General features: G+C 43.3%; 1 protein-coding gene across 5 annotated transcripts in view; it reads left to right on the top strand.

Annotated features, from left to right (window-relative positions):
• fat3a (FAT atypical cadherin 3a) overlaps window positions 1-19,764 on the top strand; it is a 242,315-nt gene extending 222,551 nt beyond the window's left edge. For 2 of the 5 annotated variants that reach the window (XM_037774472.1, XM_037774471.1), the window contains 10 exons: window positions 219-353; window positions 489-643; window positions 1,387-1,629; window positions 3,652-3,898; window positions 4,376-4,529; window positions 5,980-6,680; window positions 11,638-11,751; window positions 14,041-14,100; window positions 15,480-15,515; window positions 18,595-19,764. In XM_037774472.1, coding sequence (XP_037630400.1) covers window positions 219-353; window positions 489-643; window positions 1,387-1,629; window positions 3,652-3,898; window positions 4,376-4,529; window positions 5,980-6,680; window positions 11,638-11,751; window positions 14,041-14,100; window positions 15,480-15,515; window positions 18,595-19,226 — 2,477 coding nt within the window. In that variant the 3' untranslated portion in view covers window positions 19,227-19,764. Of the gene's footprint in view, window positions 1-218; window positions 354-488; window positions 644-1,386; window positions 1,630-3,651; window positions 3,899-4,375; window positions 4,530-5,979; window positions 6,681-11,637; window positions 11,752-14,040; window positions 14,101-15,479; window positions 15,516-17,324; window positions 17,388-18,594 lie in introns of all 5 variants that reach the window. The other 3 variants (XM_037774476.1, XM_037774473.1, XR_005207505.1) reach the window with 2 other exon arrangements.
• Window positions 19,765-24,002: the final 4,238 nt, after the last annotated feature.

The raw sequence follows: 24,002 nt of genomic DNA, 5'->3' as shown, positions 1-24,002 counted from the left end.
CATCCTTTCACAGAGATTGATGGATGAAATGCTCATTGAGCTAAAGGAACCAGGGCTGAAATGGTTTATTATACAGTTTATTATAAATACGGATAATATTGCAAACACTTTTTTTATATTTCCTCTGTTTTTCTTTCTATTTTAAGGCTGTCATGTTCTTCATGGTAGTACAAGTGTATTTTCTTTCTGTCCTGGTGTGTGTGTGTGTGTGTGTGCAGATGCCTCCTGTGCTGTCCTGTCAGAACAGTGTGAGGACCAGCCGTGTCCAGCAGACATGCAGTGTGTTTCTATCGAGGCCTCCAGGGGGCGCTACGCATGCCAGTGTCCTCCAGGCAAACTGGGAGAGTGTGCAGGTGTGAGACACTAAATTATCATCATTTCATGTATGTAAATAATACATGCAATAACATGTTGTACGTGCTTACAGTGTCATGTGCTCTGGACTGTGATTCAGTAACCATGTGTCCGGTGGGGGCGGGGGGGTACAGGCCATTCGTCTCTGAGTTTCTCAGGTAACAGCTACATCAAGTACCGACTGACGGACCGGCTGCAGACGGAGCTGAAACTCAGCCTGAGAATCCGAACGCTGCAGAGCAGAGGCATCATTATGTACACACACACTGAGCCCTGCACCGTCCTCAAGGTACACACACACACACACACACACGCGCACACACACACACGCGCACACACACACACGCACACACACTGAGCCCTGCACCGTCCTCAAGGTACAGACACACACACACACGCGCACACACTGAGCCCTGCACCGTGCTCAAGGTACACACACACATACACACACACACACACACACTGAGCCCTGCACCGTGCTCAAAGTACACACACACACACACACACACACACACACACACACGCACACACACTGAGCCCTGCACCGTGCTCAAGGTACACACACACACACTGAGCTCAAGGTACACACCTGAAATGAGAAAGTTTGTGACGCGGCAGCCATGTTGAGATCTGGTGAAGGAACGCCAAGTTCCGGTCACATGACCGGAGCACAGCCAATAGGAATGTTCTAAAGCCTGAAAACAGAGCCATGAGGAGGAACAGAAGTCTAGTTTTCTCTCAGAACACTTCAATTACAATATGCTGAAAGGTTATTATGGAGGTTTTAGCTCAATGATGCCAGAAACAAAATATATATAATACAAAAATATTCTGCCTACTGCAGCTTTAATACACACTTTCCATAAATATGATCCTGAACTGTTTGTATGACAGTTTGATAGAAGACATTTAATGAACTGCCTGATGAGATATACTGTGCAACATTAAAGTTGTGTGCGTGTGCGTGTGCGTGTGTGTGTGCGTGTGCGTGTGCGTGTGCGTGTGCGTGTGTGTGTGTGTGTGTTTGTGCAGTTGGAGGAGGGGAAGCTGTGGTTCCAGCTGGCCTGTGGCCTCGGCAGTGCAGGCGGTGACAGTCCCGACATGTTGGGCATCTCCGGCCGTCGTATCAATGATGGCAGCTGGCATACGGTGGCTCTGGAACTGAACCGGAACTTCAGCAGCCTGGCGCTGGACGACAGCTACGTAGAGCAACGCCGTGGACCTCCGTTCATGCAACCGCTTGCTCCAGACAGAACCGTCTACTTTGGAGCTCTGGTCAGTCCATGAGTAGCTGTAGCTGCCACAAGGGTTTCAGATGGTCAATGGGAAGTAGCAGCGCGCACAGCTCCAAATGCACAGTGGTGCACGGCACTAGAGGCCATCTTCATCATCAACACTGATGAAGATGATGGCCTCTAGCTAAAACACATGGTTGTTTTGGCTTCCAAAAGAAGTGGTTTGGATATAAAGATGTGGTTCAGATGTGGAACAGGTTGTAATGTCTACAGGATGTGAAACAATCTGTTCTAGAGTTACACCCTGTTCCACACACACTTCTCTCTTCAAACTAACAATCTGTTCTAGAGTTACACCCTGTTCCACACACACTTCTCTCTTCAAACTAACAATCTGTTCTAGAGTTACACCCTGTTCCACACACACTTCTCTCTTCAAACTAACAATCTGTTCTAGAGTTACACCCTGTTCCACACACACTTCTCTCATCAAACTAACAATCTACAACAACATTTACAGCTCTTTATATTTACCAGCTTATTTGTTCTGCATATTTATACAGACCCAGCAATTATTACACATTATGCATCATAATTATCCGTTGCTATGTACAGCAGACCGTTGCTATGTATAACAGACCGTTGCTATGTATAACAGACCGTTGCTACGTATAACAGACCGTTGCTACATATAGTAGACCGTTGCTATGTATAACAGACCGTTGCTACGTATAACAGACCGTTGCTACATATAGTAGACCGTTGCTATGTATAACAGACCGTTGCTACGTATAGCAGACCGTTGCTACATAGAGTAGACCGTTGCTATGTATAACAGACCGTTGCTACGTATAGCAGACCGTTGCTACATATAGTAGACCGTTGCTATATATAACGGACCGTTGCTACGTATAACAGACTGTTGCGATGTGTAGCAGACCGTTGCTACGTATAACAGACTGTTGCTATGTGTAGCAGACCGTTGCTACGTATAACAGACCGTTGTTATGTATAACAGACCGTTGCTACATATAGTAGACCGTTGCTATGTATAACAGGCCGTTGCTACGTATAACAGACCGTTGCTACATATAGTAGACCGTTGCTATGTATAACAGACCGTTGCTATGTATAACAGGCCGTTGCTACGTATAACAGACCGTTGCTACATATAGTAGACTGTTGCTATGTATAACAGACCGTTGCTAAGTATAACAGACCGTTGCTACATATAGTAGACCGTTGCTATATATAACGGACCGTTGCTACGTATAACAGACTGTTGCTATGTATAGCAGACCGTTGCTACGTATAACAAACTGTTGCTATGTATAGCAGACCGTTGCTACGTATAACAGACTGTTGCTATGTATAGCAGACCGTTGCTACGTATAACAGACTGTTGCTATGTATAGCAGACCGTTGCTACGTATAACAGACTGTTGCTATGTATAGCAGACCGCTGCTACGTATAACAGACTGTTGCTATGTGAAGCAGACCGTTGCTATGTATAACAGACCGTTGCTATGTGTAGCAGACCGTTGCTACGTATAACAGACCGTTGCTACATATAGTAGACCGTTGCTATGTATAACAGACCGTTGCTACATATAGTAGACCGTTGCTATGTATAGCAGACTGTTGCTACGTATAACAGACTGTTGCTATGTGTAGCAGACCGTTGCTATGTGTAGCAGACCGTTGCTGTGTATAGCAGACCGTTGCTATGTATAGCAGACCATTGCTATGGGCACAGCTCTGATGTCGGACTCTGGCGGACTGTTTTTGCGTCAAAATATTGATATCTTCAGTAAGTAACCGTGTAATAAACTGCAGCCTGCAGCATCGCCCTGTCTGGGATTCTTTTACAACAACGACCGGCTCGCTGTACATTATCCCTTACTTAATGTTTGGAGAAAGAAAAGGCATGACTTACCTGAGAGTTCTCACAAATATTGTGCATGTGTGTGTGCGTGCGTGCGCGCGCGCGCGTGTGTGTGTGTAAATCTTGAGGGTATCTTTGTAGCCTGATGAATGAATTTCTGACCCTTCTCCCCGAAGGTGCAGCCCCCCAACTCTCGCAGCCTCATGGACTCCCAGAAGGACCCGCGGGTGCTGGAGGGTTTCCAGGGCTGCCTGGACTCGGTCACGCTGAACAACAACGAGCTGCCGCTGCAGAACAAGCGCTCGCGGTACGCGGAGGTGGTGGGACTGACGGAGCTGAAGCTGGGCTGCATCCTGTATCCTGACGCCTGCCTGCAGCAGCCCTGTCGTAACGGAGCCACGTGCAGCAGCCTGCCCTCTGGTGGTGAGGAACAGCAAATACATTTAGTGTCTTCATTATATTTTGTATAAAAAACTTTAGTTTAACAATTTGGTTCAATTGTGCTGTGTGGTTGTACTCACTGATTTCATAGGTTAGTGTGTGTTTGGCCATGCAGCGCTGTAAACACTAAACCACTGACTGTCTCTCTCTCTCTCTGTCTGTCTGTCTCTCTGTCTGTCTGTCTCTCTGTCTGTCTGTCTGTCTGTCTGTCTCTCTGTCTGTCTGTCTGTGTGTCTGTCTGTCTGTCTGTCTGTCTCTCTGTCTATCTGTCTGTCTGTCTGTCTCTCTGTCTATCTGTCTGTCTGTCTGTCTGTCTGTCTGTCTCTCTGTCTGTCTGTCTGTGTGTCTGTCTGTCTGTCTGTCTCTCTGTCTATCTGTCTGTCTGTCTGTCTCTCTGTCTGTCTGTCTGTCTGTCTGTCTGTCTGTCTGTCTCTCTGTCTGTCTGTCTGTGTGTCTCAGGGTTCTCATGCAGCTGTAACCCCCAGTACACCGGAGGGCGCTGTGAGATGGAGATAACGGCGTGCGTACCCAACCCCTGTCAGAACGGTGGCACATGTAAGCCCATCGGCAACGCCTTCCTCTGCAGCTGCAGGAGAGGCTTCAAGAGTCTGACGTGAGTTCCCTTCCAAACACACAAACCTGAACTGAAAGTCTACAGAGGACATAATCCCTTAAAGTACTGTCAGTGGGATCTGTGGGTTAATCAGAGGAACTGAAGGATGCTAATAAAACAACAACTATGAGATCCCATTAAATAGTGAATGGGCTGCATTCATATAGAGTCAGTGTTTTATTCCTCCGCTGGTGGCAGGCTGCCATGACAGACTCAGCCTGTTCCTCACTCACAACGTTGGGGTTCAGTATCCTGGCCAAGGGGATCAAACCATTGTCCTTCTGATTAGTGGACGACCGCTCTACCTCCTGAGCCACAGATGCATCACCTCCACTGTCAGCTGGAGCCGATCCCAGCTGACATTGGGTACACCCTGGACAGGTCTCCAGACTATCATAGGACTGACACATAGAGACAGACAACCATTGAGATCTGCATCATGTCTCTGGTCCTCCACCTACTGTGCACCTTGAAACGTGCTCATGTTTTCTACAGTAGGTCTTCAGTGCAGCTGTCTGCGTCCCTCTCCTTACAACCATAGCAACAGTACGCCACGCAGCCTGACTATCTTCAGTTAAATCCTCAGTTTGCTCACAAACTGTTGAACTATTCCTTTAAGAAGACGCACGCAGAGACCAGCCAGGATTCATGTGGGAGGCTCCAGGAGCGGCACAACCCTTCTAAATTTGTGCTGATTTATTATTTGTTGTCTTATTCCCGCGGCTCAAATTGCCGTGAGCTGGAGTGAGCTATAAACATGAAACTTGGCACAATAACTAGAAATGATGTGCAAATGCTTCTCAAGAAATATGACATTAATCGGCCACATGGTGGCGCTGTAATTAACGCCCAAAAACGTGATTTTGGAAAGGCCACGCCCCTCACACCGTAAGTCCAATTGACTTGAAATTTACACACGTGCAGAATATTCATCTTATTCCACATGGTCTGACGGTATACTGTATATAGTGTATCATCACAGTGTATCGAACTCTCTAGATGTCTTATTGTATTCATATTTCCTCCAAATTCAACAGATTTGTTATCTTTAGGAACTTTGGGATCTCTAAAAGAAAGAAGATCCAGTTTAGTGGCTTTGTGGAGTTTGTAATGACTGAGCCACCGATGTGTAAATGACATTAAACTGTTAAAACACTGGAGTTGGTGAGTAAGAGGTGTCCTTTCTAGCCTCCACCAGTCACCTTACACTCTCTTTGAATTAGTTTCAAGCTAAATGGCAGAACAAAGTGCACACAGCAGCCTGATCATGTTAAAGACAAAGGGACGGTGTTAGGGGGAGCCCACACAGGGACTACTTTTTCTGAAATCTATCCGCAGTGCATTTCATCTCTCTCTTGGAAAACAATCCATCTGGGAGCATTCAGCAGTCAGAAGTTATTTATCTCACACCAGTCTCTTCTCCTCTTTCCTCCATCCCTCCATCCTGCAGCTGTGAGGAAGATGTGAACGAATGTGACCGTAGTAATCCGGAGGGCGAGTGTGAGAACGGCGGCGTCTGCGTCAACACTCACGGTTCCTTCTACTGTAACTGCACAGCGGGCTTCGTGGGCCAGCGCTGTGGCCTGCGGCCCGTCGTCGTCCCCGACATGCAGGCGGGTCACACCGTGGTCGGTAAAGAGGAGCTGATCGGGATCGCTGTGGTGCTTTTTGTCATCATCACCCTCATCATCCTCTTCATCGCTTTCCGCAAGAAGGTTTTCCAGAAGAACTACTCGCGGAACAACCTGTCTCTGGTCCAGGACCCGGCCACCGCAGCGCTCCTCAACAAGGCCAACGGGGTTCAGTTTAAGACCCTGCACTGCACATCCGGGGACCCTCTCAACCTGTACTCAGAGCCCACCATGGTGGGAGGGGTTGGGATGATGGGACCTCCACAGGTCCCTGTGAGACCCATGGCATACACGCCCTGTTTCCAAGGAGACCCGCGCTCCACGCTGGAGAAGATGGTGGATGGGCGCTGTGTGGAGCATACAGAGATGAGCACCTTTCACCCAGAGTCACCAAGGATCCTGTCAGGAAGCACCAGAAGGGGGGTGGTGGTGTGCAGCGTGGCCCCCAACCTGCCTCCAGTGTCGCCCTGTCGCTCAGACTGTGACTCCTTACGTAAGAGCCCATGGGACAGTGATGAGGGTGAGTGGTGTGTTTTTACTGCAGCGCCTGCTCAAGTATAGACAGTTAGAATCAGTTCAGGTTAATGAAGTACTACTGCGTGTTAGTGAGAGAACCTTACTGGTTCCATACGTGCACATGTACTTTACAATCCAAACAACTGCTTTTTTAATCCATAATTTGTAATCTCAATTTATTGTCTGAAGTTGGGCTCCAGGTATTGTGAGTGTTAGCAGCAGTCTAGCCGCTCTGTTTTGGTATCTGGATGAATACAAAATACTGAATTCATTACTTTAAATCTAATATTGATCGATAGCATTGTTATTACATTCATTCAATAATGAACCCTCATCCTACCAGCTGGCCCCCTCAAACCCCAGACCTCCACTCTTTGTCATGTCACAGCTGCTTTATTCTATCATTCCTATTTTTCATGTCATTGACTTTGTCAATCACTTTATTCCTGATGACTTCATACAATTGTTTTCTGTTTTAATTAGCGCTTCTTAAAAAGAGCAATGTGTCAGGGTCCTGGGGACCCCAGTCAGGACCAACTGTAGCCTGTGCAGTTCAAATAGATCAGATAGAACAGATGGATGAAATGTTTGCTGTGGCTCCTGATTTAAAGTCTATCAGGGGGAGTAGGGACACTCACACAGATCTCCTCATGAACTCAGTCTATTTTCATTTTATACAATATGCAAATTAACTGTTACTTCACTATAATGATAATATACTCTTTTTTATTACATTACTAAAAATGTTTTGAGAAGAACTGAGTTAACATTTTGTAATAATGGTTATTTCTTAAAGTAGTTTATTCTTGGCGTCCATTTGGTGGTCCTTGTACATTAAATTGGTTTGTATGATTATCTAGACTTTTATTATGTAGACCATGTAGACTGTTCAACAGGGTAAACAGATAACACTGTGTAGCCTAATGCAGTGCGAAATATAAGTTGTCAAACCATGGTCAGTGTCATCTAAATGAGCTGCTTCAGATATACTTCCTTTTAACACCAGTTCAAATGTTCATATTTTGAGCATGGAAGTTAGGGATGACCCGATCCGAGTCCTTTAACAAAGGATAGGTACCTGACATCTGGTTCTTCTGTTTCTCTAAATGATGTCCGTACACACACGTGGACAAAATTGTTGGTACCCTTCCGTTAAAGAAAGAAAAACCCACAATGGTCACTGAAATAACTTGAAACTGACAAAAGTAATAATAAATAAAAATTTACTGAAAATGAACTAATGAAAATCAGACATTGCTTTTGAATTGTGGTTCAACAGAATCATTTTAAAAAACAAACTAATGAAACAGACCTGGACAAAAATTATGGTACTCCTAGAAAAGATTGAAAATAATTTGACCATAGGGACATGTTAAACTAAGGTGTGTCCTGTAAATAGCATCACAGATGTCTTCAAACTTGTAATCAGTCAGTCTCACTGTGCTGTTTGGTATCATGGTGTGTTCCACACTGAACATGGTGCACAGAAAGCTAAAGATAGAGTTATCTCAGGAGATTAGAAATAAAATGATAGACCTTCATGTTAAAGGTAAAGGCTATAAGACCATCTCCAAGCAGCTTGAGGTTCTTGTGACTACAGTTGCACATATTATTCAGAAGTTTAAGGTCCATGGGACTGTAGCCAACCTCCCTGGACGTGGCCGCAAGAGGAAAATTGATGACAAATTGAAGAGACGGATAATACGAATGGTAACCAAAGAGCCCAGAACAACTTCCAAAGAGATTAGAGGTGAACTCCAAGGTCAAGGTACATCAGTGTCAGATCGCACCATCCGTCACCAAAGTGGACTTAATGGAAGACGACCCAGGAGGACACCAAATCATAAAAAAGCGAGACTGGAATTTGCCAAAATGCATATTGACAAGCCACAAAGCTTCTGGGAGAATGTCCTTTGGACAGATGAGACAAAACTGGAGCTTTTTGGCAAGTCACATCAGCTTTATGTTCACAGACGCAAAAATGAAGCATACAAAGAAAAGAACACTGTACCTAATGTGAAACATGGAGGAGGCTCGGTTATGTTCTGGGGCTGCTTTGCTGCATCTGGCACAGGGTGTCTTGAATCTGTGCAGGGTACAATGAAATCTTAAGACTATCAAGGCATTCTGGAGCGAAATGTGCTGCCCAGTGTCAGAATGCTTGGTCTCAGTTGCAGGTCATGGGTCCTCAAACAGGATAATGACCCAAAACACAGCTAAAAACACCCAAGAATGGCTAAGAACAAAACATTGGACTATTCTGAAGTGGCCTTCTATGAGCCCTGATCTAAATCCTATTGAACATCTGTGGAAGGAGCTGAAACATGCAGTCTGGAGAAGGCACCCTTCAAACCTGAGACAACTAGAGCAGTTTGCTCACGAGGAGTGGGCCAAAATACCTGTCGACAGGTGCAGAAGTCTCATTGAGAGTTACAGAAATCACTTGATTGCAGTGATTGCCTCAAAAGATTGTGCAACAAAATATTAAGTTAAGGGTACCATCATTTTTGTCCAGGCCAGTTTCCTTGGTTTGTTTTTTAAAAAGATAATGTTGACCCACAATTCAAAAGCAATGTCTGATTTTCATTAGTTAATTTTCAGTAAATTTTTATTTATTATTACTTTTGTCAGTTTCAAGTTATTTCAGTAACCATTGTGGGTTTTTCTTTCTTTAACGGAAGGGTACCAACGATTTTGTCCACGTGTGTACGTATCTATAATATCTATTGGTTTGATTGGTGGACCTCTGAGTGGTAACTGCTGCATAGAGAAAGAAGCTGCTCTGTTTCACCTGTTGTAGAGAAGAAGAGGCCTAATGGGGTTAGGTTAACTAATCCACTGTGTGTGCTTACATGCACTTTCATGTCTAAATGGATTACTTTTACCTTGTGTCCTCACATTTCACTGTGTAAGGAAAGATCATTAACATCCATCAGTTCTCTTTGCTGAAGTCACATGTGTACGTCAACAGTTGGGCTTATCAGACCTTCCATCACGTGTGGAAAACAAATCTTTTCTACTGATCATTTATGAGTTCAGTTTGTACTCGGCCTGCACTGATATGTACTACTTCCAGGAAATAGCCACAGCCTCACTGACATCAGATGTAACCATCTCCAGTCTACTCGGCTAAGTGTCAGTGGAAGCATTCCAACCTAAAACAGGTGTTCAGTCCTGTGACCTCACCCTCGCTGTCCTGACTCACAATCAGGAACACTTGATTGATCCCTGCTGAGAAACTGGGACATTATAATACAAGAATAATAGAAATAAGGGAGTATGTAAAGGTCAAATTACATACATATGCTGCCATATACACAAAATATGTAGAGTAATATAAATAAATAATACAAATATGAATTAAGAAATGAGAAGTATAAGAAATATGTACAAATATGTGCATCAAACATATACAATACATAACCACAGTGTAAATAAGTAAACACAAAATAAATCAAAACAGTGAGAAGTTGTTGGATCTATTAAGTGTGTTAAATATAAATGCAAGATATATACAGTATATATAAACTGGAAAAACAAAGTTTGGAAACTTGTGTTTGGTTGATTATTTCTCTGTTGTTACAATGCTAATGGTCATTGTATTTTACATCGTTTGAAAGCCTGTTTATTTACCTTCGTAATGATGTCCAACTTGTAAGGATCATGCATTTGTGGGATGAGCAGCACAGCTGATTATGTGGGTAGCGACCAAGAAAAATTTGCCAAAATGCTCTGCCAATGGTAAACAGTGTATTCTCCTGTTGGTGTTGACTCTTGTTTTGAGTTGTTTGGTGGATTGGATGATTGAACTCTCTATCAGTAACAAGGAACAAACATGACATATTGGCAATTTGACACTTTATTCATTTAATACACCGTCAGGAGCCTCAGTAGCGGTGGAAGATCCATAAGCAGCCACAACAGCCTGGCACCTCCTCCTCATGCTGGTCACCAACCTGGTCACATGTTGCTGTGGGATGGCGTTCCATTCCTCAACCAGGATTCCTTGCAGGTCAGCCAGCGTGGTTGTGTTGGTCACTCTAACACGTACAGCACGCCCAAGCTGATTCTACAAGTGTTGAATTGGGTTGAGGTCTGGACTCTTGGCAGGCCGTTCCATTCTCTCTGCTCCCACATTGTGGAGGTAGTCTGTGATAACCCTGGCTCTGTGGGGGCGAGCGTTGTCATCTTGGAGGATGAAGTTAGGTCCCAGATTGTGGAGATATGGGATTGCCACTGGCTGCAGAATCTCATCCCGATATCTCTCTGCATTGAGATGGACTTCAATGATGACAAGCCTTGTTTTGCCAGTGAGGAAGATGCCGCCCCACACCATGACACTGCCCCCACCAAAAGCTGTTACTTCATCGGTGCACCAATCAGCATAGCGTTCTCCACGTCGTCTCCATACTTTGACCCTGCCATCCAACTTTGGCAGACAGAACCTGGACTCATCACTGAACATGACATTCCCCCACATGTTCAGGTTCCATTGTCTGTGTTGTCGACACCAGCGCCAACGGGCCTGACGGTGAAGGGCAGTCATTGCAGGCTTCCTGGTAGCCTTATGAGAATACACTGTTTACCATTGGCAGAGCATTTTGGAACATTTTTCTTGGGCGCTACCCACATAATCAGCTGTGCTGCTCATCCCACAAATGCATGATCCTTACAAGTTGGACATCATTGTGAAGGTAAATAAACAGGCTTTCCAACGATGTAAAATACAATGACCATTAGCACATAAACACAAGTTTCCGAACTTTGTTTTTCCAGTATATATATATATATATACTGCATATATCTTTGGTATAGAATGCCGAGCATGCATAAATACAGTTTTTCATATCGTACACAGTCATAGTTTTAGCCCATCAAAAGGCAGTCTTTCTACTTTTGTGTCTATTTTGCCATGTGACCCTCCTGACCCCTGACCCCTGACCCCTGACCTCTCCCTGCAGGTAAGATGGTGGACATGGCAGAAGAAGTAACATGTTTCTCAGGGAGCAACAAAGGCAGTAACTCAGAGGTCCAATCACTGAGCTCCTTCCAGTCTGACTCCTGTGATGATAACGGTAAGACCCCCCCCTTACACCCTGTGTTCAGCTCTCTCACAATACCTCTGTTTCTTAGCATTTCACTTCTTTCAGATGTGGCTATTTTAAAATGTTTGTTTGCTTGTCTATTATTTGGTTCCACTGGGTGTCTCTGTCTTCTGTTTGAAAAGTGGACTCATTAATATCCATGCTGTGTTATGCTTCACTCTTGGCTGTGATACATTTGTGAGAAAACAGTGCCTCTAAAATGCTGCATTAGTTAATCCCAAGATCTGAATAAACCAGTAAGACTCAATATACTATTTTTCATGTTTTCACTGAAAAGATTGCTCTAGCAGTTGCATTCTAGTCTGAGAACATCTACAGTACATCTGAATAAGAAGCTAAGTGGAGTCATGTACTTCAAACTAGAACAGGAGGCCACATAGAAGCCCTGGAAGAATCACTCAATCTGCTTCAGCAGCAGTGGTCATACATGTACACATGTACATACATACAGTATGTACATGTGTATATGGATACATACATGTGTATATGGATACATACATGTGTACATGGATGTATGTGCAGGAGAGTAAAGCTCGGACACGGCCCTCAGCAGGGTCCCGTGTGGCGGCTTTTTGTCTGTCTGTGCACATCATGAATTGATTTCATAACTATCGGATGGGCAGAGAGAATGGAGAACTTTGAGGAGCTTTGAGAGTGTTGGTTTGCTACAGGAGAAAGGAGTATTAAAGATCCAAACGTTTCCTCATCACGATTCCGCGTCAGCTCATGTCTGAGCGACCGTCCTCACGGAAAGTAGAACTGAGGCTCAAAGCTTCAGTAGGCAGAATGTTTCTGGCATCATTGGGCTAAAACCTCCATAATGACCTTTAAGCATATTGTAATTGAAGTGTTCTGAGAGAAAACTAGACTTCTGCTCCTCCTCATGGCTCTGTTTTCAGGCTTTAGAACATCTAAGCCGTGATGGGAGACTTTGACCAATCACAGGTCATTTCAGAGAGAGAGTGTTTTTATTGGCTGTTCATTCAACGGAGGCAGCTGTCAATCACTCACAAACTCCGTCCAAACATCAAACTAGGCAGCGCTGATCAAATCTGAATCAATATTCTGTTACATTAATGCCTATTTCTCTCCTCACATGTGTTCAGAATCATTTTGTAGTGTACTGTTTAACTGTAAAATGAGAATGTTTGCTCCAGCTGGTGGGCGATGCTTGGTGTTTCCTCAACTGATCTCTACATGGCTGCCGGGTCACAAACATATTACAGCTTAACAGTATGTTAACAATCAGTAGGTCATTCCTCAGGTCAAGTCAAAATGTATTGGGTTAATTGTAGCCAAGGACCTTTGTTGGGGTTCGTACACTCTTCTCTCTCCGACACTTAAACTATTAAAGACATCATAAAAATAAGTTTTTAATGGTTAATAACACTACTGGTCGTCCTTCACAAGATGAAATTGATGATTGCAGCTTCTAGAGTCTTCAGACATTTATGTTTGCATGTATTATCAATTCGCTATTATTGCTGCAAAATAAAGCAGGAATGCATTCCCAAGGTTTCACAAATGTTTTCTCACAACTGTAAAGTGTGTAACTGTGCTAATGACTTCACACCAGCATCAGTGTGAGCATCCTTGAAGAAGCTCAGGGCTGGTGACTGCTTGGCAGCGTGGTGTTGGTGGTCGTGGCTGTCGTGCTGGAGCTGTGTATTTGGTTTTGTGTCTCATTTTCATTGCATCGTCCTGTTCTCACTATATATTATTTGCAACCCATGACATTCATTGTTTTACTTTTCACAATGATCATAATTCAAAAATGTCAGCTTTTTTTTACCCCTAATCATCAAATGATTAAATATATGAATTTTGACTCAGCCGTATTGATACTGTTGTCATTTTCATTGCTGTGCTTGTTAAAGTCTGACTGGTGTCTGACAGCAGTAGTGGTGTTGCTTTTTTTGCTTTCTATATTTTGTTGTTGTCTCGTGGCATCCTTTGCATTTTTGAAATGAATTTTCTTTGTGTGGTAGTGTTGTTGTTGTTGTTGTTGTTGTTGTTGTTGTTGTTTTTGCTGATTTTTATTTTTTTAACCTAAATTTTCACCATATATATGAAAAATATTAACAATAAAACATCAAAATCGGCAAGAAGTCCTGACTGTGCCAGAGGCAGACCAGGTCTCTCTCTCTGCAGACAGGACTGGCATTAGTGGTCAGCCATAAGCAATGCCACAGGTGTGAGGGGACTCACTTTGGATGACTGTATTTCAAAACTTATCTCCTCCTTTTTTCCCTCCACAAGCCTCCATAGTGACCGTCATTCGACTGGTCAATGATGCAGTCGACACAATCGAAAGTGACGGTACCATGTTTCATCCCCTTTGTGTCTCTCTTCTCACTCTTCTCTTATCCCAGTCTGGTAGTGGTGTCTTCAGTTACATGCAGTACACTCCCTGTGTGTTACATACTCAGTACAGAATCAGTACGTGGACCCTTCTGGGCACCGTACATAGATTAGCTCCCAATATGTTGACAGAGGATTTCTTTCTCCTTTCTCTCAGCCAGTTAGTCAGTCCAGCCCTCTTTTCTTACACTAGCTCTCAGTATATTTATCCATAGAGCAGTGGTGGCTAACCACGTTCCACTGCCATACAACCATCTGTAGGTTTTGATTCCAACTGATCATTTCACTGAAGAGTTCCTCCAGTTTACTCCTCTCCCTCAGGAAGTGTTGATCAGTTAGTGGAGTCTTTGGTTGGAATGAAAACCTGCAGATTGGGCGCCTGGGTTAGCTCAGTTGGTAGAGCGGGCGTCCATGTATTAAGGCTTGGTCCTGACCGCGGCGGCCCGGGTTCGAATCCGGCCTGTGGCCCTTTCCGCATCCACTCTCTCTCTCCCCCCTTTCAAGACTCTATCCACTGTCCTGTCAATAAAAATGGAAAATGCCCCCAAAAAAATAACTTTAAAAAAAAAAAAAAAAAAGAAAACCTGCAGACTGTTGGCTCCCCGTTGGCCAACCGGGACGTAGGCGCTTTCTTTTATTGCTCTTTGTGAAAAGCTTCAACATGAAAGGGCCTTTCTGTCAGTATTCTTTGTTAATTTGGCATCTCCCACCGTACTGGAGACTAAACCTTGAACACCATCATTTGAACCACATTAAGATGATGACAGGTCCTCACACCAGAAACAGCTAACACAGGTTGGTTGGGTGTATAACCCTGTAGTGTAGTATCAGATGTAGACCCGGGTCAGACTTTGTACGGCCAACCGTGCCTGACCTCTCTGATTGGATGTTCAGAATGTAAAGCAAATGTTCGACACGCCACACATGCATAAAAGAACCAATGAAAGGATGTGAGTGGAACAGATGCAGATCTGTTCTAGGTGCATTCATTCTTTGCAAAGTGAGACAAAGATAAATCCATAAGTTCAACATTTTGAGCTTGAGCAAAAATTGCATTCTTATCAACTATTTTATGAATTAACTTCACAAACATACAGAGACAACACACACACACACACACACAGACACATACATGAGAGTTGTGGTTGTTGAATGGTAGCTAAACGGTCATTGTTTTATATTGGGTAAAATTGGGGGGGGGTGACACTAGAGATTAGAGCCTCTCACAGCATCTCCAATCTATATCAGCATGTATCCTGTAAGATTGCAGTTAGAACAGCAGACAGTCTGATCCAATGCTAAAGGCCTCTGTGTTATGTTGTTCTTCCGTCTGACAGTTTCAGTTATGGACCATGGTCAAACCTACAACAGAGGTGACTACCAGACCCCCCTACTTTACCCCATACCTACCTACCTACCTATCTATCTATCTATCTATCTATCTATCTATCTATCTATCTATCTATCTATCTGCAGTGAGTAGACAAAATACCAATCATCCAATGAAAATAACTTCAATAGTGCAGTAACAATATCTACATAGTATATATATATATATATATATATATATATATATATTTATATTGTATATATAGTATATAATATAGTAAATACTGCTTAAAAAGTGGGTCATATTAGGCTGTATGCCACTTAGCAGCATGTTTTAAGTCCTATATGCTGTAAATGATGTCATATCCCTGATTGTTGTCCTAGTTGGCGTTCAACAGATTGTTTTATTTCTATTTTTATCATTTATTATTATTTGAAGCCTGATCACCTGGACATATTAAACAATGTACCAGTTTTTTTTCCATGCTGTCACCGGGGCCTAATGATGAAGACGCCGGTAGGTCGGCCTATCCAACTATTAGTCCAGAACAAGATGTCTCGTCCCAATAACAATTCAATTTGGTATTGACCCACTTAACTGTCTTCTTGTGCCCCAAAACTGTTTGTCCCTAACAAGGGATCTTGAAAACTAATTACTGCTGTGGATATTCATGGGCCTCAAAGAACAAATGTGTCCTGTAGCACCAAAAACTGGACAAAATGTCAGTGTCAAATGTATTTTTGGTTTGCCTGCACAGCTTTAGTATTTTTGTCTTGCTCCTACAGTTTGAGCTCAGATGATTGAGCCTCTCTGGAGCTCATTTAGCTTTCCTGGATTACTTTGACTGTATTTAAATACTTTAACTGTTGATGTCCAGATATGTTATAGCTGACAGGTGCTGCTACAGTCATTAGCATTCAACCTAATATGATCCACCTTTAGTCCCAGTGAAAGTGAAGCCAGGGAGACTCTCCCCTACTCCTTCAGTCATTACTAGCTCTAACCTGGAATGTCCCCACTCAACATGCCTGCAGCTCCAAGTGAAACACAGCCGTTGCCCGTTGTGCTTTGACTAGCCTTCTCTGGTAGCAGTGCAACCAGAGCATAATGCAGACATTTCCAATCTACATTAGGCCTAATGGCCCAGTCACACCAGTATTTAAAACTGCTGAGAAACTGATCATTTGGTGTACTTTGACATGTAAATTCCTGCTGTTGACCAATAGCAAACATGTAGACATTTTCTGGCTAGATTACAGAGCTATAGTGTGTGGCACTAGCATATTAGACGTTAGCTCCCAAGCTACATTAGTTCACCAACTAACCCTGGGAGCAGTCACTAAGTCACCAAGCTTTCAGCTCGATTATTGTGAGGAAGCCAACATCCAACCTCTACCTAGTAGCATCAAAACACTATATTCAACCAGATGATCATGAGAGTTCATCTGCCAACCATCTGTCAGGCCCAGTCAGGCATTGACCCCAGATAGTCTGCATGAACATCAAATCTTGAATGCACTTTTCATCTCTGAGCTAGACTATCCTGACTGAAGTTATTTTGTCTACCCCCTGCATCTTTTTACCTCTGTGTTTACCCAGCTCTACTTTCATATTTCTGTACTTGTCATTGGTAAATTCCTCTGCTCATCCCCTCCCCGAGTCGGAGGTTTGTGTACGTATGTGTGATTTGATGTGATTTCCCACCTTTTCCCACCAGCTTGTTTGCCACTCATTGTGCTGTGCTGAATTAGCAGCCCAGGGCAGTCACTCTACCCTCCCCAACAACTTTTTGCCTGCCACTCTCACCTTACTGCATCCCACCATGTCACTTTGTTTGGATTTTTATCTCCAGCCCAGTGATGGTACTGTACCAGTTGTTGCGTGATGACGTTTTCACAGCCTCAGTCTTCCCATGGTTTGTGTTCTGCTTTGATGCATGGATGTCTTTTTGTTTGATTTGTCATTGCTTCACTCACCATTTGCTCAAAAAGGAACTTTGCCTTCAGTTCAATTAATCCGCAGAGTTTTCTGGTACATTTTCCTTTTGGTCAATGAAACCTTTGTGATGAGAATCATCATATATGCTATGTCAATAAATTGGCTCCAGGGCTCAAAGTTAATAACTTAGCATACCCCAACAAGGTCCCATTTCGGACCACCACTCCTTCAGTTTCTTCTGTTCCAAAGGCTCTGCTAAATAAGAAATGCAGCGTGGTTTTGCTTGACAAGCAATGTATTGTAAGAGCCAAAAATGATTCATATGACTGTTTTCTTATCTACCACTGGTTGTTGTTCGGTGAAGTTGATCAGGCAACTAGAACTATGGAGATAAAGTTAGGGTAAGATTGTGGTCTGCAGTCGCCTGTGTCACAGTCAGACGGCTGCACCTTCCACCACAACCTCCTAGCTCTGAGGTTTTCTGGCACAATAAAAATATCACACTACTTCTGCTTTTGCTTTTGAGCGAGAACAGTCATCTGCAGGACCACAATAGGTCACTTCTTAGGAGAACGTAGACATAGGTTGACATTAGAAGGATAGTGGAGGGCAGATAGTCTTGCTGTGGTTGGTGAAATGTGACACAGCTACTAAGCTGATTAATTATAGGCTTCATCTTTGTATTCATACTGCATATTTAAGTATTTGCATGGAGTTATTAAGCGGTAATAAGGTGCATCGGAGCCAACAACCCACTGACGACGCTTTTTTTTTTTTATCACTTTGCAACATTGACCAATAGGAAAATCAACCAGATATTTGATGTATCCCTCTAACATCCAGAATCCAATGTTGCTGTGTTTTTTGAGCTCGTCTACATGGCTTGAGTGCTTCAAGGTTTCATGAAGCTCAGCATGCTGTGACACCTGTGACCCCGATCCTCAAAGGCTCCTGTTGTGCATGTCACATACCCTTAAAGACCTAACATGTTTTCTGTACAGGTTGTGCCTTGTCATGTACCTGACCTTCAACACCTCTGTGTAATGTTGATGTTACTGAGTCTAACGTGCCTGGTGCATACTAAGGCATGTCTGCTGCACAGCTCTACATCGTGGAGACTACTTTGTTTTTGTCTTGTTTCTCAGTCCACATTGTTACTAACCATATCCCCTTCTACTGTCCAGCATACCACTGGGACACATCAGACTGGATGCCAAGCACCAGGCTGTCAGACATTGAAGAGGTGCCAGGCTATGAGGCAGTTCCTGGCAACGACGTAGCAGGCTCAGCCCCCCGTCTGGGAGGAAGCACCCGTGAACTGGAGTCAGACTACTACCTGGGAGGCTATGACATTGATAGCGACTACCCCCCTCCCCACGAAGAAGAGTTCTTGAGCCAAGACCAGCTGCCACCTCCGCTGCCCACAGGCGAGGACTATCCTGAGCCCTACACGCCGCTGCCCACCAACCCGCCGGTCTCCAAGGAGAGCACCCTGAGCTCTGGCAGCACCGGGCATCAGCATGCCAGGCCACACTTCCACCCGAGCCAATACCTGCCACCCCACCAGCTGCCCCTTGGGGAGGCACCACACGGGGACTTCAGCACTTCAATGAGTGGGGTAACCCCAGGAAATGGGGACACTGATGACTCTGTGTCGCTAAATATGCGATTGTCTGTTGGTGCATCATCAGCCTCAGACATGTCAGCCCCGTGCGGGCTGGATGACTCTGAACATGGCAGCGACTTTGACAGTATGGACGAGCTTCGTCGAGGGGTGACCATCATCACTGACTCACAGCAACAGACTGAGGTGTGATTGATTGACCAGTACAAGGGTCCTATGGGATTTATAATGGAGGATTAGGAGCAGATGGAAGGAGATGCATAAGCAGATGTTACCACAGGAAGAAATGCTTTGTCAGCAATGCTAGGTACTGCTACAACAATAGACCACAACAAGGACCTTAAAACCACAAATTAAAAAACACATTTCACCTGTTTTAAGCACTATCCTCCCATGCAACTCTTTTGAGTTTCACCATGAACAATTAACTCTGTGCAGAACAATCAGAAGTGTCCTTCCTGTTCCAATATGGAGATATTTGTAATGTGAAAAGAATGGGGTAGAGAATGTGAATGAGAAAGACTAATCCAGAAGAGATTGGAGTTTACAGATGAAAATCTGAACAAAGAGAAGGGACAATCATGTAAGTGAAAGGATTGTTTGGTTTCCTGCTCCTTCACAGAAGCCCATCGGACCACTTCTTTGTGTACAACAAAACACAAATCCTCATTTCTTGTTTTTTTCGTTGGATTTGTAAACTTTGTAGTGCTCCAAGCTTGTACAGACTTTGTAAAATAGTATGACCTTACTGGTGAATAAGTATGAAACAATGTTCTGGCCTCATTTCAAAAAGCCATTTATTTGTTTTAATGTGGAATGTGCTTGCTCCTTTCTAAAAAAAAAAATATCAAGCCCCCCCATCAAGCCATGACATTTTAGCGATCGTATCTCATTCGCCCAAAATGTTCAATGTGTCATTGACCTTCCAGCCTTTTTTTTTTTGTACTGAAGCCAAGAGTTGCAATAAATGCTAATGTATTTTAAGGACTGATATCTCAAGATCACAAACTAATTATCTTATCTGCAGATAAGACACAGTACTTATATTTAGTCTTTAAAGACTGTTATCCTAGGATAAATATTGAACACTAATTTTTTTGAAGGTGATCAGGACATGCGCCTAGCCAACTCAATTTCAGACTTGACTGCAGAGGGATAAAAATGAGGTAGAGGTTTGATATGAAGACAGCAGTGTTGGCATGAGGTGTGAGGTTGTGACTGTATACTTTGATCATTGTGATTGGATGTTACTACTAAGCTGGTAGCTGATGACTGAGCCAGTTATTTTTAAGCATGAATGACGCAGCTGATGTCAACCAATAATGTGACGTCAGTGCTTAGCCTGAATTAAAGTTATGCTCCATTTTGGTGGGCTTTTAATTGTAATGGAGCATTTTTATATTGGCATATTTTTACTTAAATAAAAAATCTGAATACCTCATCCACAACTGGATAAATTGCCATAATTAAGATGTGATCAGGAGAAAATGTATCCTCAGATAACAAGATAGTTAAGTAGTAATGTTAATATAGAAATCCTAAACATATATATTAGCAACCACAGCCACTCTTAAGACCCAGACATGCCAAACTGACATAAAAGAACTAGCAGTGACGAAGGCCGACTGTTGCGTCGCCTCATGTCGCCTTCGTCTTGGCCAAAAGTTGCACTGGAAGACACCACAAAGACTACAGCAAACGGCCAACTACCACATACGTTCTGCACCTGCGTGAGAGGAAATAACTCTCCATACCAGCAGATTTTGGTAGTCTGTATTCATCATACAAAAAGGGAAACTAGAAAGACCTGCGGATATACAAGCCGTTGTTATGATACGTACATGAAACAAAGCGGCGTTTGCCGACCATTTTCACACCACTCTCACTCACCACTTAGCTTCATTCTAGATGTTCATGTCGCTGTGAAAATATGATCAGAAGAGATGAGGATGAAAAATGAGAAGAGCCTTCTGTGTGTGTCCTCTTGACTTTACTTGTTGGCTTACTTTCCTCACTTCTGTTTCTCTTCTCGTGCACTGATTCGCTTATGCTGAACAGCCAATCAGAGTCATGTCTCTCACCGATGGGCTCTGCCGCCGATTCAACATGCTTAATCAGACAAAAAGCCTCCGACACGGGCAGACTGGAGCCGGCGGTTTAGGACACACGCCGACACCGACGGACGATTGTAGGCTTGGTGTGCCAGGGCCTTTAGCATCAGTCATTTTGTCTGCCACTGCAGAGTTATAAATCTTTAGCAAAAATAATTGAGAAGCACCAATTGTTCACATTTTATCTGGTTTCCCACCATTATTCCCAAAAAGCCATGCAGACCAGACACATTTTTAGTAGCACTGCATTCCAGTGTTTTTGGTTACCTTGTAGCATATTCATCATGTCTGCAGACAGAAGTCAAACCCTTATCCAGGTCTCTATATGGCCTCTAGGACAGACAGCATATCCGACTGCTTCAGATCGTCACTGTATTGTACTATAATCTGCCTGATCCACTCGGGCATGCAGCTCCTTTTTTCTTTGGAACACACGTATGTGTTTACGTCTCTGTACAGTGTACATAGCTAGATTTTGTAGATATGTAATTGCAATCCTGAACTTCCTTTGAGTTTTTTTGTTGGACTGTTTGATGTGAATGTGGACACTAAGACTGTGGAATATCAATTATTTTCATCATTCCTCCTCTGCCACTGACTGACTGAATGCCATTTCAATATTACAGATGAATTTTGCACAGTATTAAATCCAGACAATACATCCCAGCAAATGTTTTTTTATTTGATTTTGGTAACACATTTTTATGGTAATGAGGGAATCTTTTTGTAAATTTCTTTCATCTGGAATGTTTTGATGAATTTCTAATGTTCGAAGACATTAGCTAGTGTCAACAATATGTCCCCTGTCTGCAGAAACTGAGTGTAAAAAGAGTTTTTTTGTTTTGTTGTTTTTTTTAACTTTTTTTTTCCAATTCAGTGCTGAAAATAAAAAGGTTCTTATGCACTATGTCACCTGTCCTCAACTCTGAGCTACATCCATCCTGATGTCATGTTAAATGCCTTTTGATAATATTTTGCATTGTGCAGTCTCACACATCTGACATGCTGTTGTACTTAAAATTAATCACAAAGCTGGTCCAAATAGCATCATTCAACCACTCCTGTTTGCTGAACATCAGTGATAAATGTTTTCTGGTCCCCTCATCAGCTGTAGCGCTGCATAGAGAATGATTGTGCTATTCTATGGAAATTGTAGTTATTGTGAGAATGAACTGCAGGAGAATGCCATCAACATTCAAAGTGTAAAGCTCTGACTATATAATCTATAATACGACCATGTCAAAGGTCACATAAAATGGGACAGCTGTAAAACGGGCACATAAAAGTGAACAAGTCAAAATGGATAAAGATCTCCCAGCAAAGACGTGTGGTTCACAACTGTCTGGCTGCTGAGTGTACAGTATGCAGGGAAAGATAATGTCAATATTGTTTTTCAAAATTAACAATATTGCTTGCACAGAGAAAACATTGTTGTAATTGGTACCACTGTTCTAACTCACACAGGCTCCGCCCTCTACTGGACTCTATGGGTAATACTCTCCTCCTATCACCAGCACACATTCTGTGACAGTTTGACTTTCAGTGTTTTATTTTTTATAATTTGGTTAGGGGTGCCAGTCAGGTCTCTCTCCTGACATTCAAATCAAAATGTACCTCTTTTTTCCCGTTCCTTCTCTTTTTCCCTTCCTTTACGAATTTACTTTATATGCCAACATTTTTCGTTTCTTGATAGTTTCCTCCATACCTGAAGCAGGGAAACCAACGAAATCCTTGTCGCATTCCTCTTCAAAGATTCCGAGGATCCTCGATGCTGTTCTCTGTCTATCTTCTCAGCTGTGGGATAGCATGGTTTGGTTTCTCCACCAGTGTCTTCCAGGACCACCTCAAAGTTTAGAGGTCCGACTTTCCTGGTGACACGATATGGACCTATGGAAATTTCGACTTGTCAGCCTTTGAGTAAGGGTGAGTACAAATCCAGACACTATCCTTGTCTGAGAAATTTCCATCTCTTCTCCCTTTGTCATAATTCTGTTAAGTCTTTGTTTTACTTTTTCCAGGTTGCCACGTACCAGTTTCTTGAACTCCGCTATGTGGGTACCTGTAGCATATGTAGGTGCATCAGGATCACATGGCTGTGGGCTTAGCTCAGCATCCAAGGGACCTTTCAGAAGGCGAACGAGGTTGAGCACTGCAGGTGTAAATCCTGTGGATTCATGCACCGCTGAGTTCAAGGCGAAACGGAATTCAGGTAAGTATTTGTCCCAGCTCTTATGTTTTTCCTCCACATATGAGGCAACCATGGCTTTCACATTGCGGTTAATCCTCTCCGTCAAGTTTGTTTGAGGATAGGGCAAGGTCCTTTTTTGCTTGAGGTTCCACCGCCTGCAGGTTTCCTTCACAAACCTTTCACAAACTGGGAACCTTGGTCTGAGTGGGAGAAAGTTGGCACACCCCAGCGAGTCAGAATCTCCCCAGTTAAAATCGGTGATACTGTCTCGGCTGTTGCTTTGTGAAAGGGAAACATTTCAACCCATCTGGTGTAATAGTCCACAAAGACAGTGAGGTAAGGGTTGCAGTTGGAGCTTTGCTGAAAGAGTCCCATGAGGTCGACTCCAAGCATCTCCCAAGGTCCATGTACCACAGTTTGTTGAAATTTCCCAGGAGGTTTCCGGGTCTCAAGTTTGTAGAGCTGGCAAACTTTGCAACATCAAACGTTCTCTAACATCCATGCTCATCTTAGGCCAATACACAAGGACTTGCAACCTTTTGTATCTTTTGCATCTCCCAAGATGGCCAGATAAAGGATCATCATGCTAATGGTGGAGGAACTGTTGGCGGAGTGAAGAAGGACTGTATACCTGCAAGAAGCAAAGAAGTAAAAGTGAATTCATGTGCC

The sequence above is a fragment of the Sebastes umbrosus genome, chromosome 7 (genome assembly GCF_015220745.1).
Source record: "Sebastes umbrosus isolate fSebUmb1 chromosome 7, fSebUmb1.pri, whole genome shotgun sequence".
Taxonomy (NCBI): Eukaryota; Metazoa; Chordata; class Actinopteri; order Perciformes; family Sebastidae; genus Sebastes; species Sebastes umbrosus.
Note: the sequence above shows the minus strand (reverse complement) of the source record. Positions and strands in the feature narration are given on the sequence as shown.